The sequence below is a fragment of the Aspergillus novofumigatus genome (assembly GCF_002847465.1).
Source record: "Aspergillus novofumigatus IBT 16806 chromosome Unknown P174scaffold_5, whole genome shotgun sequence".
NCBI classification, from domain to species: domain Eukaryota; kingdom Fungi; phylum Ascomycota; class Eurotiomycetes; order Eurotiales; family Aspergillaceae; genus Aspergillus; species Aspergillus novofumigatus.
Window position 1 is genome coordinate 860,440 of NW_020194278.1, and position 14,216 is coordinate 874,655.

General features: G+C 51.4%; 6 protein-coding genes across 6 annotated transcripts; 4 read left to right on the forward strand and 2 right to left on the reverse strand.

Moving 5' to 3' along the window:
* Nucleotides 1–53: 53 nt before the first annotated feature.
* On the forward strand, nt 54–1,017 carry P174DRAFT_372226 (putative formin binding protein; the record flags this gene model as incomplete). The annotated part of the gene is made up of 2 exons (XM_024822417.1): nt 54–77; nt 166–1,017. The coding sequence occupies 2 exons, from the start codon at nt 54–56 to the stop codon at nt 1,015–1,017; spliced, it is 876 nt and encodes a 291-aa protein (XP_024681192.1).
* A 1,842-nt stretch (nt 1,018–2,859) lies between these two features.
* On the forward strand, nt 2,860–5,891 carry P174DRAFT_488543 (putative C6 finger domain protein; the record flags this gene model as incomplete). The annotated part of the gene is made up of 4 exons (XM_024830796.1): nt 2,860–3,667; nt 3,709–3,887; nt 4,174–4,588; nt 4,656–5,891. The coding sequence occupies 4 exons, from the start codon at nt 2,860–2,862 to the stop codon at nt 5,519–5,521; spliced, it is 2,268 nt and encodes a 755-aa protein (XP_024681193.1). The 3' UTR covers nt 5,522–5,891.
* P174DRAFT_204153 (D-mandelate dehydrogenase-like dehydrogenase) lies at nt 5,876–7,476 on the reverse strand. The gene is made up of 6 exons (XM_024821328.1): nt 7,399–7,476; nt 7,262–7,332; nt 6,982–7,196; nt 6,514–6,923; nt 6,217–6,456; nt 5,876–6,148 (listed from the first exon to the last, which is right to left on the reverse strand). Exons 2-6 carry the CDS (start codon nt 7,312–7,314, stop codon nt 6,050–6,052), a joined length of 1,017 nt encoding a protein of 338 aa, XP_024681194.1. The 5' UTR covers nt 7,315–7,332; nt 7,399–7,476; the 3' UTR covers nt 5,876–6,049.
* A 670-nt stretch (nt 7,477–8,146) lies between these two features.
* On the reverse strand, nt 8,147–10,448 carry P174DRAFT_408289 (putative cell cycle control protein (Cwf19)). Its single transcript, XM_024824167.1, has 2 exons — nt 9,100–10,448; nt 8,147–9,037 (listed from the first exon to the last, which is right to left on the reverse strand). The coding sequence occupies exons 1-2, from the start codon at nt 10,396–10,398 to the stop codon at nt 8,216–8,218; spliced, it is 2,121 nt and encodes a 706-aa protein (XP_024681195.1). The 5' UTR covers nt 10,399–10,448; the 3' UTR covers nt 8,147–8,215.
* Nucleotides 10,449–10,699: 251 nt separating this feature from the next.
* Nucleotides 10,700–12,002, forward strand: P174DRAFT_371884 (putative ATP binding protein; the record flags this gene model as incomplete). The annotated part of the gene is made up of 2 exons (XM_024822405.1): nt 10,700–10,742; nt 10,822–12,002. 2 exons carry the CDS (start codon nt 10,700–10,702, stop codon nt 12,000–12,002), a joined length of 1,224 nt encoding a protein of 407 aa, XP_024681196.1.
* Nucleotides 12,003–12,539: 537 nt separating this feature from the next.
* P174DRAFT_372141 (uncharacterized protein) lies at nt 12,540–13,174 on the forward strand (the record flags this gene model as incomplete). Its single annotated transcript, XM_024822415.1, has 2 exons — nt 12,540–12,705; nt 12,765–13,174. Coding segments are annotated over 2 exons (576 nt in total), but the record flags the coding sequence as incomplete, so codon positions are not given.
* Between the last annotated feature and the right edge of the window lie 1,042 nt (nt 13,175–14,216).

A 14,216-nucleotide genomic window follows, 5' to 3' on the forward strand; every position in this document is an offset into this window, starting at 1 on the left:
AACGGTGATATCATTTCCCTTACACATAACACATTTAACACTCAAACATCGTCATGGCAGAATACTGGAAATCGGCTGTAAGCGCACTCTATTCAGTTCTGGAATTTCCTCCGAGGTCATCTTGAGGTGAAGGAAGTTCAGCATCAACTGACAGCAATAATCTAGCCCCGATTCTGGTGCAAACAATGCAAGATATTCATTCGTGATACACCCTTCGAGAAAACCCAGCACGAAGCGAGCGCCAAACACCAGGGAAGCCTTAAGCGCTTTCTGCGCGATATCCACCGGGAAAATGAGCGGAAGCAACGAGAGACTCAGAAGGCGAAGGACGAAGTCGAGCGCTTAAGGCAAACTGTCGCAGGAAAACCAGGCGCAAAGGACAGCGGCGCAGCACCCTGGAAACGCGCCCCGGCTGCCCCTCCACCGGCAGAACGACCTGTGTCCCTGGAAGAGAGAAAGAAGCAGATAGCGCAGCTGGCAGAGATGGGAATTGCTATCCCAGACGAATACCGTGGTGAACTCGCGCTCGCTGGCGAATGGCAGACGGTATCCGAACGGGTTATCCGACAAGATGACGATGCAGAGGAAGGAAAGCCTGGTAGCTCCGTCGGGATTCGCAAGCGCAAGATGGAAGGCGATGAGGAGGAGCAGGAGGCGCGACAGGAGGCTGAGAGATTTGTGAGTCAGGCTTGGGGCTCGAGGACTCGGCAGTACCCTGGTGCGCAGAGCGACGCAGATCTGGATGCCCTTCTTGATTCTACCAAGGATGTAAAGAAGGTCAAATTGTCAACGCCGGATGAACAGTCGAAAGAGAAGGCTAGCAAAGAGGGTGCTACCCCAAGCAACGATACGGAACAGGCTGCGGCACGGGAGTCAGAACTACCATCGGTCAAGTCTGAGAATAAAGAGGCGGCGCAGCTTGCTACAACAGATGCTCCAGCGGTGAAGCAGGAAGAGGAGGCGGGACCTACAGGAGTTGTTTTCAAGAAGCGCAAGCCGAAGGTTCTGAGGAAATAGTCGAATTGTGCAGCTGCGGGATATCTATCATCTACCATGCGCATAAATGTCCGAACGATGCGTTATGGTTGCACATGGTCCAGTATGCCTCGCCTGCTGGTGCTACAATGAAGCGATCATGGCCCCCATCTCACTGAACTACAGTGTCGGCGAACCAGGAATGATGCATCTGGCCTCCAATCGTCCGTCACTGAAACAATGCAGCTCATACAGCCAGTCTGTTTTATTCCAGGAACAGCCTTATCTGGTCCTGCGTTAGCCTACATCAGATCGAGTGTACCAATTCGAGCTTATGCGGGTTCTCAGATAATATTTGGCCTTACATCGGCAGAGAGACGTTGGAGCCCATACAGTGGACGGAGAGGGATCAGTTCTTACGTATGTAAACATCACATGCAGCTCACCAAAAGAGTCCCAATGCTATGCGACTTGGTGGTGACATCCACATCTTTCTTTCTTTGGCGTGCAATCTACGACGGCATGCATACGAAACAAATCTCGTCGAAGAGGAGACTTATGACAGCAAGAGCAATATACGGAGCCAGGTCAAGCTTCAGTTGCCAGCTGATAGTCACACGGTCTACTAGATGGTTAATACCAGCTAAAATTGTATTGACAGGAATGATCAAGCCATAATAAGTGTATAGGTGAGAGTGATGAAGGCATGGTGCTAGAATTGAAGAAATCAAAAAGCAATATAAAACTCGCAATATGAAACCTGCAATACGAAATTTGAAGGAGGTATTTTTGGATAGAAAATGTTATTCGCAGAGGAAGTGAACGGCAGGTGTGAAGCTGTTTTATCAGTGAAGATTAGATACTTCTGCCGTATCTGCGGTGTTGAGTGATTCTCGCCACTGCCATCTTTTTTTCCCTCCCTTTTTTTTTTTCTTTTCCTCTCGTAGTCAAAGTCCGGGGCTTTTTCTAGTGTTGTTCCGGAGCTCACACCAGAAGATCTTCTTGACGCGCAACGACCTCATTGCAAACCATCTCCCCACGCTTGATGAGGAGGTTTTCATGATCAAATCGAGAGATCTGGTGGAATATTATTGACTCGGCTGGCTACTCTCGCTTCTTTTCGCTTATCTGGACCAGTAGTAGTACTTGGTAAGTAACCCAGACGGGAACCTCTCTGTTTCTTTTCCGGGCGCAGTCTGCTCGCTTGCGATATGTCTTTTATTTCTTTAGCTTCATGAGCTATTGAGCTTTGTACTCGTACTGTCAAGAAGCAATATTTGCTTGTTAAGACTCGTTGCGATGTTGCTACGGTATTCTGGAACTTGTTTTGCGGCCGCTTTACGCTTTGTCCGAGCGGAGAAGATCATGACAGCCTCGCCCGCCAACATTCCAAACCCATGCCCTGTCACCCTCGAGGTCCCGTACTCGGCGAGTCTCGAGTACTGCACAAGTGTCCAGATCTATTGTGGGAAATATTTCTGTCATTCAGCCGCAAATGCGCTTTTGCATTGCGCAAGCGGGCCTCTTGAGATAGCAGCCTATGGCAGTCAGAGAATGCGCCAACAAGATTGACCAGCCAAAACCCTCGTTTTTTTGTTCCAATCATCCCCGTTAAAAGAGCACTACTGTGATTTCTAGACGCGCTATTCTTTGTATTCTAGCCTATATGCGGAGTTCTCGATACTAACATCGCATTGGCCGAAAGACCGCAGGAATAGATGCAAGCCGGCACTCAAACATTCCGGCCACTGTACGAAGTGACAGAACCGCGGATAGGCGTGTCTGCTAAGCTGCGACGTCGTATATCACCCGTTGCATCGAATTCGCACGCTTTTGCCTTCTGAAAGCCCCGATCCGCGCAGAACCCTTATCCTCGCCAGCCCCATGGCGGAATCAGCAGAATCGGCGAACGCGCCTGAGGAATCGCCCAAACAAGCAGCTTCATCGACCGAACAGCCCGCTGTTGAGACGGTTCCGGATCAGACACCCAGGCCTACTTCAGAAAATGGCCCTGAGACCGCACCTCAGCCAATGCCCGAACAAGCTCCTCAAGCGGCGGCCGAACAACCTACCGAGACCAGCAGCGCTGCTCCGGTACCGGCACTACCATCCTTCGACACCTCGCTTCCTCCAATTGACAAGTCCATGCCGGCCGTCGACACGACTCTGCCCCCAATAGATACGTCTTTACCTAGCCTGGATTCTACACTGCCACCACTCGACTCGAACGTGCCGTCTTTGCCTCCAATCGATACATCTCTTCCACCGCTTGACACGACTTTGCCTGCTGCAGAGGCCAATTTCTTGCTTTCAGGTACACGAGCATCCAACCCAGAACCTGCTGCTTCAGAGTTCACTGGCACTGTATCCGGGGCATCTGAGCATCCCACATCCCACCAGTCAGGCCACGCTTCCGCTGAAACGGCACCCTATCAATATTCGAATGGGACGTATCAATCGCAACCAGCTCAACAGTCGCATCAGGCGTCGCCACCGCAGCAACAACAAGATTTGCACTATCAGCAGCAGCATCAGTCGTCCCAACAGTATGCGCAGCCGCAGCCGCAGCATGTTCAGCCAACACATCAGCAATACCAGCAACAGAATCATGATGTGTACCAGAATCATCAACCCGCATCATCGCAGGTGAACGCTCTGCCACAGCCATCCCATATTCCTCAGGCCCCATTGGGTCACCCATGCCCTCGAACATGCCCCCAATGGCTTCTGTAGGCCAATATATGACAGGATATCCCTCCAATGTATCACAAATGGGTATGAATTCGAACGCGCAGATGCGCTACCAGCTCCCTGGCGACCCGAACAAAATGCTATCTGGCGGAAGGCATAAGAAGGAAGTTAAGCGGAGAACGAAGACCGGGTGTCTAACGTGCCGAAAGCGCAGAATCAAGGTATGTAATTTGTGAACATGAGAAATCTCAATGGCATGGACCTCCAGCCCATGTTGTTTTGGGTACATTCCGAAGCGAGGGCGATCATCGTGTGCGGGGATCGCGGGCGGGCAAGCAAAGTTATCGCTTCGCTTGTGCTGCCCACCTGCAAAGAACCCCGCTCTCCTATCGCCCACTGTTTTTCTTCCGCCTCAACAGCCACAATTTTTTTCGTGTTTTCAATCGCTTATTTGGTTATTTGATATTGGTTAGAAGTGGCTGACGGAGCATTGGTGTTACTCTTTAGTGTGACGAAGGACACCCTGTTTGCAGAAATTGCGTCAAGAGCAAACGTGAATGTTTAGGTTACGACCCTGTCTTTAGACCGCAGGCGTCGACACCCTCTGCAATTCAACCTGCTCCCAATCCTGCTCCTTCACTCGTCGTCAATCCACAGGATCCAACGCCTTCGTATCCCTCGGCGCCTCCTGGTTACGTGCCTGCGGCATCCCAGCCTTTCGCTCCCTCTCTTCATTCAGAATCGCCATCTACATCCACCGACCAACAATACGACTACGGCGCTTCTTCCGCTGACCCTTCGTTGGGGGGCAACAACTCTACCAATATGGCCAGCACCCAGAATGTCACTCAGGGAGGACTGCAGCCGACCCTCAATGCGACAAATGCCGCGGTCACTCCGTCGGAAACTTCCAGCTACAAAGGTACGTCCTTCTCGTCCGGTACTCATCCCTTGATATACCAATGTGGTGCGTACTCACAGAAAAGCAGTGAAACGAGTTCAGATTAGCGATCTACTGGCCCTGAGAGGCATTCCTCCTCCACCCCCTCATCCTATCACATCTCTCCCCCCGAACCGTCTCGAGGAAATCAAGGCCGTGTTCCTCGCTACATACGCTCCCGCCATTGATAGATTCTTTGAGACTCGCTGGTTTTCGGAGAAAGCGCTCGGTCACCTGTTGGCGAATGCGCAGCTGATGGCCGAGTACTCTGCTCTTATTGATGCATTTAACGATCGGAACCTCAGCGATCCCAACGTCGTCGCACAGCTGGAGAGCTTCGAGGCGTCCGTCGTTTGGAGTACCATGACATTGTGCCGTCATGTGATGAATGTGTCGAACGGCAGCCATGGAAAGGATTTCGAGCTGTTGGCTACCGCGTCCAGGCTGGACGTGATCGAGGCTCTGATAACTGGCGAGCATTTGGAGAGAAACCCACTGGCCCAATGGCCTGTTCCAGAACCGGCAGCTGATCCACCCACTCTTCCTGATCAACTGATGCGAAGAGCATTGGATTTTTGGAGTTCGATCGGTCACTTCCTGACTCTCCACGACAACGAAGCTAGCTCTGCGAAAGAAATTGATGATACTCTGGCTCGTTGCAGAACGCTGTTGGACACCTTTGAGAATCGCGATGTGATTTATTCCATTGCCATTGCCCGCCACATTGGACAGCGCTGGGCAGATTTCCCGCACAGCCTCCCTCAGCATGTCACCACAAACGAAAAGGATGCGGGAGCCAAGCTATATGTAGCGCAGAAATTCCTTGAGCAAGAAGCCAGCGGCAAGGGTACCACGCAGGTCGTCAAGCGCATTTGCGGCATGGTTGTGCGGTCCTGGTACGTTTCCCGGGAGTAGTCGACTCTGCATTCACCTTGCTGGCATTGCGGCATTGGCGACATCTCCTTCGGTTGGTGATATCTGGCCATTGACTTCGGATTCTCTTTCTTTTCTTTCTTCTTTCCCTACATTTACGGGCTTACATTCCTCATCGGTTTTTCGCGCACCTTGTCCAATCGGCTCAGCGAAAGCTTTCATGGCATAGGAGTTTTTCTCGGTTCTCAATTCTCTCAGAAGCTAGGGAATGGCAGCATCACGGCGTTCTGGCTGCTTATCATTTCGAATCAAGACTTGGTTGAGGGTTTGGCTCTGGCATGCTTCGCTTCGGGGTGTCCTGCATATGGACGATTAGAACCTCGAGGGATACACGTCTGTTGATCGAAGAATTACAGCGATCGATTTGGCGTGTGCATTTTAACACACAGTGACAGGTGTATCCAATCATCTACTCTATCATCAAAAATCATGTACATATCAATAATGAGAAATAAGTACATTTCACCAAATTTTGGTTGGCATAGTGCAAAATTCTCGAGATACTCCCATTCAAAGGTCGGCTTGCTCGGGAACGGGACTCTTCAGCTTCCCTGTTTCAATCGCAAGTCGCACATTTTCGATAGCCCACTCTTCCATAGCCGTTTGAGTCTATCAAAAACCAACCGGATCAGTATATGTCTGCCATGTTGACTTCGCTGCTGTAGACTGAGTCTCACCTCGACGGTCCATGTGCCCATGTGCGGAACGAGAAGAACATTGGGGTTCCGGATAAGGCCCGGGTGAACCTTGGGCTCCTCCTCGAAGACATCCAAGCCGGCAGAGTAGACCTTGCCGCTATCGAGGGCCTGGACGAGGGCCTCCTCGTCCATGACTGCGCCTCGTGCCGTGTTGACGATGACGACACCGTCCTTCATCTTCCCGAACTCGGCTTTGCTGATGATATGGCGGGTGTGTTTCTTCTCTATGGTTAGGATGACCGCAGAAGTGCCAAAAAGTAGAATAGGAAGACTTACATTCAGGGGCAAGTTCAAACTGATCACGTCGCTCTTGGCCAGCAGCTCATCAAACGTCACATACTCCGCTCCGGCGGCCAGCTCTTCGGTCAACTGCCGGCGATTGTGGTAGATAACCCGCATGCCGAACGCCTCGGCCTTCTTCTTCAGGTTGCGCCCGATTCCCCCCATGCCCAGGATCCCGAGGACCTTGCCCTCGGGGTCATGGCCGAGTGCAGGGAGGGGTTGGCCGCGCCATTTCCCTTCTCGGAGGGCCTGCATGCCCGCGTTGAAGTTGCGCAGCGCCCCGATGATCAGGAACATGTTCACGTCGGCTGTGGCGTCGTCCACGGCTGTAGGGACGTTGGAGACGTGCAGGGGGGGATTGCGGGCGCTGCAGGCGTGGACGTCGACTTGGTCGTATCCTGCGCCTGGAGGGAGGTCAGATCACTGGGTTTACCTTTGTAGATGAGTGTGAGGCGAGCTTACCGCAGTGCGCTAGGAACGTGACTGAGCTTGGGAGTGCGTTGACGAGTTCCTCATCGATGAAGCCGGTGATGGTGACGGAGTCGAAGGTTCTGTATGCGGCGACGACGCCGTTCAGCTTGCCGGAGCGGCATTCCTCCAGGAACTCTGCGCGGTTTGTGGCGGTGGGAGTGACTAGTTCTGCGATCTCGGATAGCGATTGCCATGTCTTGTGTGCGCTGGATGGGAAGAGGCTGGGTCAGAAGAGTGATCCATAGAGACAGGGTGAGAGGCTAGTGCGTACTGGACGATGGATCCAAGTAGGAGGACCTTGGGTTTGGTACCGGTGGAACCCATTGTGAGGTTTCTGTGTGACTTCAAGTTAATCTAGGGATCTTTCCAAAGGAGAATTGAAGATAGATAAGGACGAGTTTGACTCACTTATTAGCGAAAAGCGCCGCACCTGGAATTATGCCGAGCGAGACTGTCGGCGGACAAGCTATGTCCGAGAGTATATCAGCCTGCCAGCTGCGTCGATGTCTATGAGCACAATTGACAGCAACGGAGCAGAGCCTTCGAGAAGAATATCCACACAGTCGTCAGAGGCCGTCAGAGATGAGAAGTAATAAAAGAAAAAGTCCAAGGAGGAGAGAGTTATGTTGCCTTCATTCGGCCGTGAAAGATTGCAGTGCCCCACCTGATGTTATCGTCGCAGCGCCTTCTCAGTATTTCTCCCCCGCACTATCTATCTCTAGCTATCTACGGAGTCCCCAGTCCCAACTCACCAGTCAAGATCTTCAAGAATTGACAATGGACACAAAGAATGTCAAGATGAGGCAATCCTACCGATGTCGGTGGTATCCGTTCTGGTAAGTTCTGAACTTTCCCGAGTGAGAAAAGCTACCATAGACTTGCCTGCGATATGCGAACGCCGCGTGGGGGTTATGCGGGGAGATCAGTACGGGCATCGGAATTAATCGCGAGGCAGAAGGACATCAATCTAGACATGGAATGACCTCGAACTTGTGAGACAAGCTGCTATTAGGCAGTCAATATTTTGCCGGGAACGTTAATGCTCCTGAAAAGCACGAGCATGCGCTGCCTGTCGCATTAGCAGAAACCTGGTACTGGGATTGAGGCCAGCACTGTCTCCCTCATCGTTTGATCTGATTTGGAGTCAAAGTTGATAGTCATAACATGTATATTCATAGTATCAGCTGCTCGGCTTGGATAACATCTAATTGAAGGCTCTTCCGACCTATCCCTCCACAAGCACTCGGGTCCAATCAAACTTCCGCCATCTTTTCTTGAACCCGTCCATTCTGCGATCGCCTCCTCGGTTCCAGCGGCCCTGTCGTTTAATGACCTCCGGGCCTAGATCGAGCATGCCTCCAATAACCTCGCGGGCAAACAGATCGCCGCGTGGCCAGCGGTGCTCATCCTCCACCACGTGCCCCAGTCCTCCGTCCAACTCAAACCAAACATGGAAGTAGGGCATCTCTTTGACCAGAGTGCGACGAAACGCATTCCGACCCAGTCCCTGCTTCGCCTTGGCAAGGGTGTCGATCAGCTTTCGGTGCTGCGTCCATTCGGAGTCTGCTGCGAGAATCGCTTCCCTGAAGAAAGCGGGCGAGGTCTCTCCGAGGCTGTACGGCAGTGGAACGGCTTCCATCGCGGCATGTCTCTTCCGATGTGGCTGAGCTGCGTTCTCGTAGAAAATGACATCCCGGCCTTGATCGTGGTACATGCGAGTTAGACTCTTCATGAAATTCCGGATCTCTTCCCACTCATCGTCATCACATTCCATCAGGTTGGTGCGATGCTGGATAGGAACTATGGTAGCGCATCCCTCGCTGAGCTCGGGTTCGGTGGGGAGAGTGAGATAGGTTCGGGTCGCCAAGGATATCACAGGAGCGATTGGGGGTGTGTTGGTATCTTCATGATGACAGAGCGGGCAGTTGTCCAAGATCCGATTCATCTTTTGAAATTCGCTGATGGTAGCATTCTTGAGGTTGATGTCAGACCGATGCACCCTTTTGGCAAGTTTGGCGGCATTATCGTCCATGTACTCCAAATCATTCTAACTCAGTCAAATAAAATCAGTAACCATTCATAGATGAATGAGTTAGGTGATGAACTGACCTCGAATTTCGAATCTCTGGCAATCCTTTCCGCCAGTCGTCTCCCATCTCCGCCAAATTGATCGCGAGTCCGCCGCTCTTCTCGGACCATGTCTTCAATAGTCATATCCTCATTTTCCTCCAGCTGTCCCCGCTCCCGGCCTCTCCTAGTTTCGACGGGCTTGGCTTCATTTCTTTGTCCTGCAAGCATTCGGTTCTCCATAACTCCGAGCACTACAACATCGGACTCCTTGCGATTGGCCATCGCCGCGGCGGCCGCGTTGTAGCGCTCCTCAAGCTCTGCCGCTTCAGCCGATCCCTTAAGCTTTGCCTTCATCATCTGTGCTTTGAGTCGGTTGAGAGCTGTCAGATCAAGGTGCTGGGTAGCGCCGGAAGGAGGAACCGTGTCGATCTTCTGACCTTGACCACGAGCTGCAAGCTCCTGTTCAGGATCTCGATGGTGTTCAAGAGGTTCCCTACGACTCCCTTGTTCAAGCTTCCTCTCCTGGAAGAGGTCTCCTGTTGGCTTTTCTTTGCCCACGTAACCCTCGCCATACCGTGCGCGGCGGTCCAACTCCGCCTCTTCTTCACGCGCATCATCAAACGAGCGCAGATCCCCAAAGCGCTCGATAGCAACTTCCTCCACAGGTTTCCCGCTCTCCTCTGCCTCCCGGTATACGCCTCGGAGCTTTGTCATTCTCCACTGGGAGCCAGCATCCCCGATAGTGTAATCCACCTCATGCTGTGCTGGCTTTTCCTCTACTTCAGCCAGTGCTTTCTCATCTTTCAGATCACGAAGATGCTGGTTCAGTTCTCGGTCGTGTATCTTCAACTCAAAATCCGCTTGGAGCATCTTGGCTTTCGGCTCTTCCTCCAACCGTGTAGTGTCACGCCGGTGAACATAGTCAACGTCGAGGGCGGATGGCGCTTCCATCCAGGCATCCCGCCTCAACTGCTTCGGCTCCTCCTGTAATATCTCCTTCACCGGAGCTGTAGATTCCGATTCATTGTCTTTACTCTCCCTCCTATGTCGTCGCTTTTGGGAATGATCCTGGTCGTCGCCGTGGTCGGTGGAATGGCGAGATCGCTTGTGTCGGTGACCATTTCCCTCACTGTCACGCGATTCACGAGGGCGATCCGACTCTCGTTCTCTCGACCTCGACGTATGGCGCCGATGATGGTGATGATGACGATGATGCCTTGACCGTTCTTTGCTGTGATCTCGGTCTCGATCTCTGTGTCGATGTTTCTCTCTGTCGCTTCGTTCGCGGCGTCGCTCTTGATCTTCCGCCAGAGACTTCTCAAAATCGTCTAGAGTCATGTTGATATCTGTTAAGACGATTACATAGAGCTTTCGTGTGGAAAGGGAGCGGCCGCAGCATGAAAAACACTACTCCGGAGTAGGATGACGTCTGGGCGGTCCAGACTACGGGCTCCACCCGCAAGCAGATCTCCTCGAATCCCCGCGACAAAAGAATTTCTGCTTCGAACCACATTAATTCACTTACACGTTCACTTCTCCATCAAGCTAGCTATTTTCTTAATTTGAAGAGAAATATTCTTTACGACTGAGATTTTAAGACAGTACATAGGACTGAATCATATTTTATCCATTCCTCATCATGGCGACGACTCCCGTGTCGGTGGTCTGCGTCGGGATGGCAGGTATATCATTCATCAGGGCGTTCTAGCTCGAAGGGCTGCTACCGAATGGGCGATAATTGCTGATGCCACTTTACCTTAGGCTCCGGGAAGACGACCTTCATGCAGAGAATCAACTCGTACCTCCATTCGAAGAAGAAGATCCCCTACGTGCTCAACCTCGACCCCGCTGTATACTCGGTGCCTTTTGAGAGCAATATCGACATCCGTGACTCGATCAACTACAAAGAAGTTATGAAACAGTATAACCTCGGACCTAACGGCGGTATTCTGACATCATTGAATCTGTTCGCGACAAAGGTTGATCAGATTATATCATTACTGGAAAAGCGTACCGCACCCAATCCCGAAAATCCATCAGCCAAGCCTATCGAGCACATTTTGGTCGACACACCCGGACAAATCGAAGTCTTCGTTTGGAGTGCATCTGGGAGCATCTTACTCGAGACGCTAGCCTCTTCGTTTCCTACTGTCATCGCTTATGTCATTGATACCCCGCGTACGACTTCCACAAGTACCTTTATGAGCAACATGCTTTACGCCTGCAGTATCCTGTACAAAACAAAACTGCCAATGATTCTCGTGTTCAACAAGACAGACGTTCAGGATGCAGAGTTTGCGAAAAAATGGATGGCCGACTTCGATGCATTCCAGCAGGCATTGCGGGAGGAGGAGTCGTCTGGTGCTTTCGGAGGGGAGGGCAGCGCCGCGGGCTTCGGGGCAGGCAGCGGATACATGGGCTCGCTTCTCAATAGTATGAGTCTAATGCTGGAAGAGTTCTATCGCCATCTGAGTGTCGTGGGTGTAAGTTCCATGACAGGCGACGGCATTGACGAATTCTTCGAAGCAGTTGAAGAGAAGCGCCAGGAGTTTGAACGGGACTACAAGCCAGAACTGGAACGCAAGAAGAAGGAGCGCGAGGAAACCCAGGCAGCTCAGCGCGAGTTGGAGCTGGGCAAGCTGATGAAGGATATGAGCGTGTCCGGATCTTCGCGGAAGCCGCGTGCCGCGAACGAAGCCGAGACCGTCAGCGAAGCAGAGGAGGAGGAAGAAGCAGCCGCTGCTGCAGCAAGCAAAGGGGATCTGGAGTTTTCGGAGAACGATGATGATACCGACGATGACGAGGAAGGTGTTCCTCCAGCTGGTGACGAGGCGGGGCTGTCCCAGCGATACAAAGAAGCTCTTTCAGAGTCTCAAGGTGGTCCGAACGACGAAGATTTGAGTTTCGCACGGTACCTACGCTCTAGTAATATCAACCGATAGATTTTTTTGATCAAAAAAATCATGATTAATGTCTTTTTCTCTTTTGAACTTCCTTGCTGATCTCATCCTCCTCGGGTTGATACGGGGTTATCGTGCTTATCATTCTTATCCAGCCGGTATCAGCTTCCGCATGCACGAAGGAACAATAAGATTGTATAACATATGGATCTACAACTTTATAACTTTAAGGATATTCTGAATCTTGGATCCAGGAAGGAAAACAGGATAATGTCTCCAATGCAAACAAGACAAAAGGCGTGTGTCCCAAGCATGCCATGATGCCATGTGGATGATGTCACACGGCTTCCATGCAGTATCAAACTGACGTATCACCGAATTGCTTCAGATCGCTTTCTCCAGGTACTTATACTGCACTTGGGAATAATATCCTTATAAGACTTTGTATCTATCTACAATTGACTCTTTTGTTGAACTTTGAATACTGAAACCTCAGGGACCACAACGACATAGCAGGATCTGTGCACGAAACATATAGATCATTTCGCATACCATGGATGTATGTGTTAGGCACGCGCTATACTGCTAAAGCATTTCTTGTGGCTGATATCTTATCCTGTACTCCAGGTATTCTACTCTTACGCATACTCCACCGCGGGATGGCTCTCGCTACAAGCCATACCTTTGATTGGAATGCCACAGATGATCGCAAGAATCATGCTAGAAGAAGCCAGGCAGCCGTCGCGTAAGCACTATCGTCAGAAAAAGACATTATTCAGCAGGAACCGTTGCTAACCGTCGCAGAAATTGAGGTCTACTTCGCTCGTTGCCTCGGCTTCAGTCTGCTCACGATCGCCGCCTTGACCATCATGCTGACTGGTTCCATCCCTCTCAGCTCAGCGGTTTCAGAAGCGGTCTCAACCGAGGACTCCGACCCTAAGGCTCCGTATGCTGTTCCTACGTTGGTAGTAACGTCCGTCTACCACGCCATTTCGGCCTTTTATGCGTACACCTGGTATACTACCACCGACCAAGTGGTCTTCGCGGTGGCCATGGTGGGATACTTTGCCGTCGGGTCCCTTGGGTTGTGGTGTACGCTTTTTGCCACCAGCCATGGGAAGATCAGTCGCAAGACGGGAGCTGACAAGAGGACTACGGGGTACCCGTTTGACAACAGAGTGGCAGAGAGGAAGCATGTGGAGAAGAGTGAATAAGAACCTGACACTGTTCTAAGAAGACGACGAGATATTGGTCGAATTCGGTGATATGGTCAGCCTCGGAGGATGGTTCCGACTGGATATTGCTCCTTGTACTTGACCGGGGCAATGGTGTCATCTGTCTCGGAGGTCTCTTCCCACTATATTTGCCCTTGATTTTAGCTATATTCACCCTTGTACATTAAAATAGGTCTTGGCCGCAGGGTAGCCGGCTTTTTTGTTGCCAACGTTATTACCTAGTGTTTCTTCATCATTCTCGGAAATAACAAATGCAAGGGTTCAACTGTAGTAGAGGCCTTATCTCTGAGACATTATTCAAGTATACATGCATGCCGTCATTTTCACTAAGCATATATGCATATTGCAACATATAAATGGGTTAATAATAATAATAAGCCCCAACGGATTCCCGGTGGAACATAATGTGCCAAGTCGGCATGCTGCACTGAGGACTCTTGGCCTTTCGCCCACAAGGCACATTCACCCCCATGATCCCAACTCTGCAATCGGACCTGGCCGACTGGACAGCGCCCTTATCGAGATCACGAGGTCAAATGCAACTTGACTAAATCACCAGACATGCTAAGCTATTGGCCAAGCCGGAGAAGGCGCCCGCGAGTCCTGTTTGCCCATACAGGAACTCCCTCGGCGCTCGACGTCTCACAGGGTACCTACTCTATATCTCTGGGGTTGGGGCCCTGAATCTATCATCAAGAATCAGTATCGTCACATTGCTCTTAATCTATCTCACGGTATGGTCTTTTAATGCCAAGGCCGAGCGCTCCTCGGACGCCCGCCGGCGAATAATGATACCGGGATCTCTAGGCTAGCCACAAAGGTCAAAGGGACTGCTTACGTCCACCAATTCCCAGCCTGCGGTTACCACTAGCCGAGACCATGTGGAGAGGGGAAGTTGGCCGTCCCTTCGTTTGACGGTTACCCCGAGCCCTGGTTGGCGTGCTCGAGTCAGTGCAAGAGCAAGAGTCACCTCGAGCGGTTCGAGTGTGTTGCCCTCGAACCATGACTGCATCAGGAGATC

Excerpts from the sequence above, each read along its gene's own strand:
- P174DRAFT_204153 (XM_024821328.1), bottom strand. The coding sequence starts at position 7,314 with ATGGGTTCCACCGGTACCAAACCCAAGGTCCTCCTACTTGGATCCATC. Across the intron at positions 7,197-7,261 it reads CTACTTGGATCCATCGTCCA|CGCACACAAGACATGGCAAT; the intron begins GTACGCACTAGC and ends CTTCCCATCCAG. Across the intron at positions 6,924-6,981 it reads CACGTTCCTAGCGCACTGCG|GCGCAGGATACGACCAAGTC; the intron begins GTAAGCTCGCCT and ends ACCTCCCTCCAG.
- P174DRAFT_408289 (XM_024824167.1), bottom strand. The coding sequence starts at position 10,398 with ATGACTCTAGACGATTTTGAGAAGTCTCTGGCGGAAGATCAAGAGCGA. Across the intron at positions 9,038-9,099 it reads CCAGAGATTCGAAATTCGAG|AATGATTTGGAGTACATGGA; the intron begins GTCAGTTCATCA and ends TGACTGAGTTAG.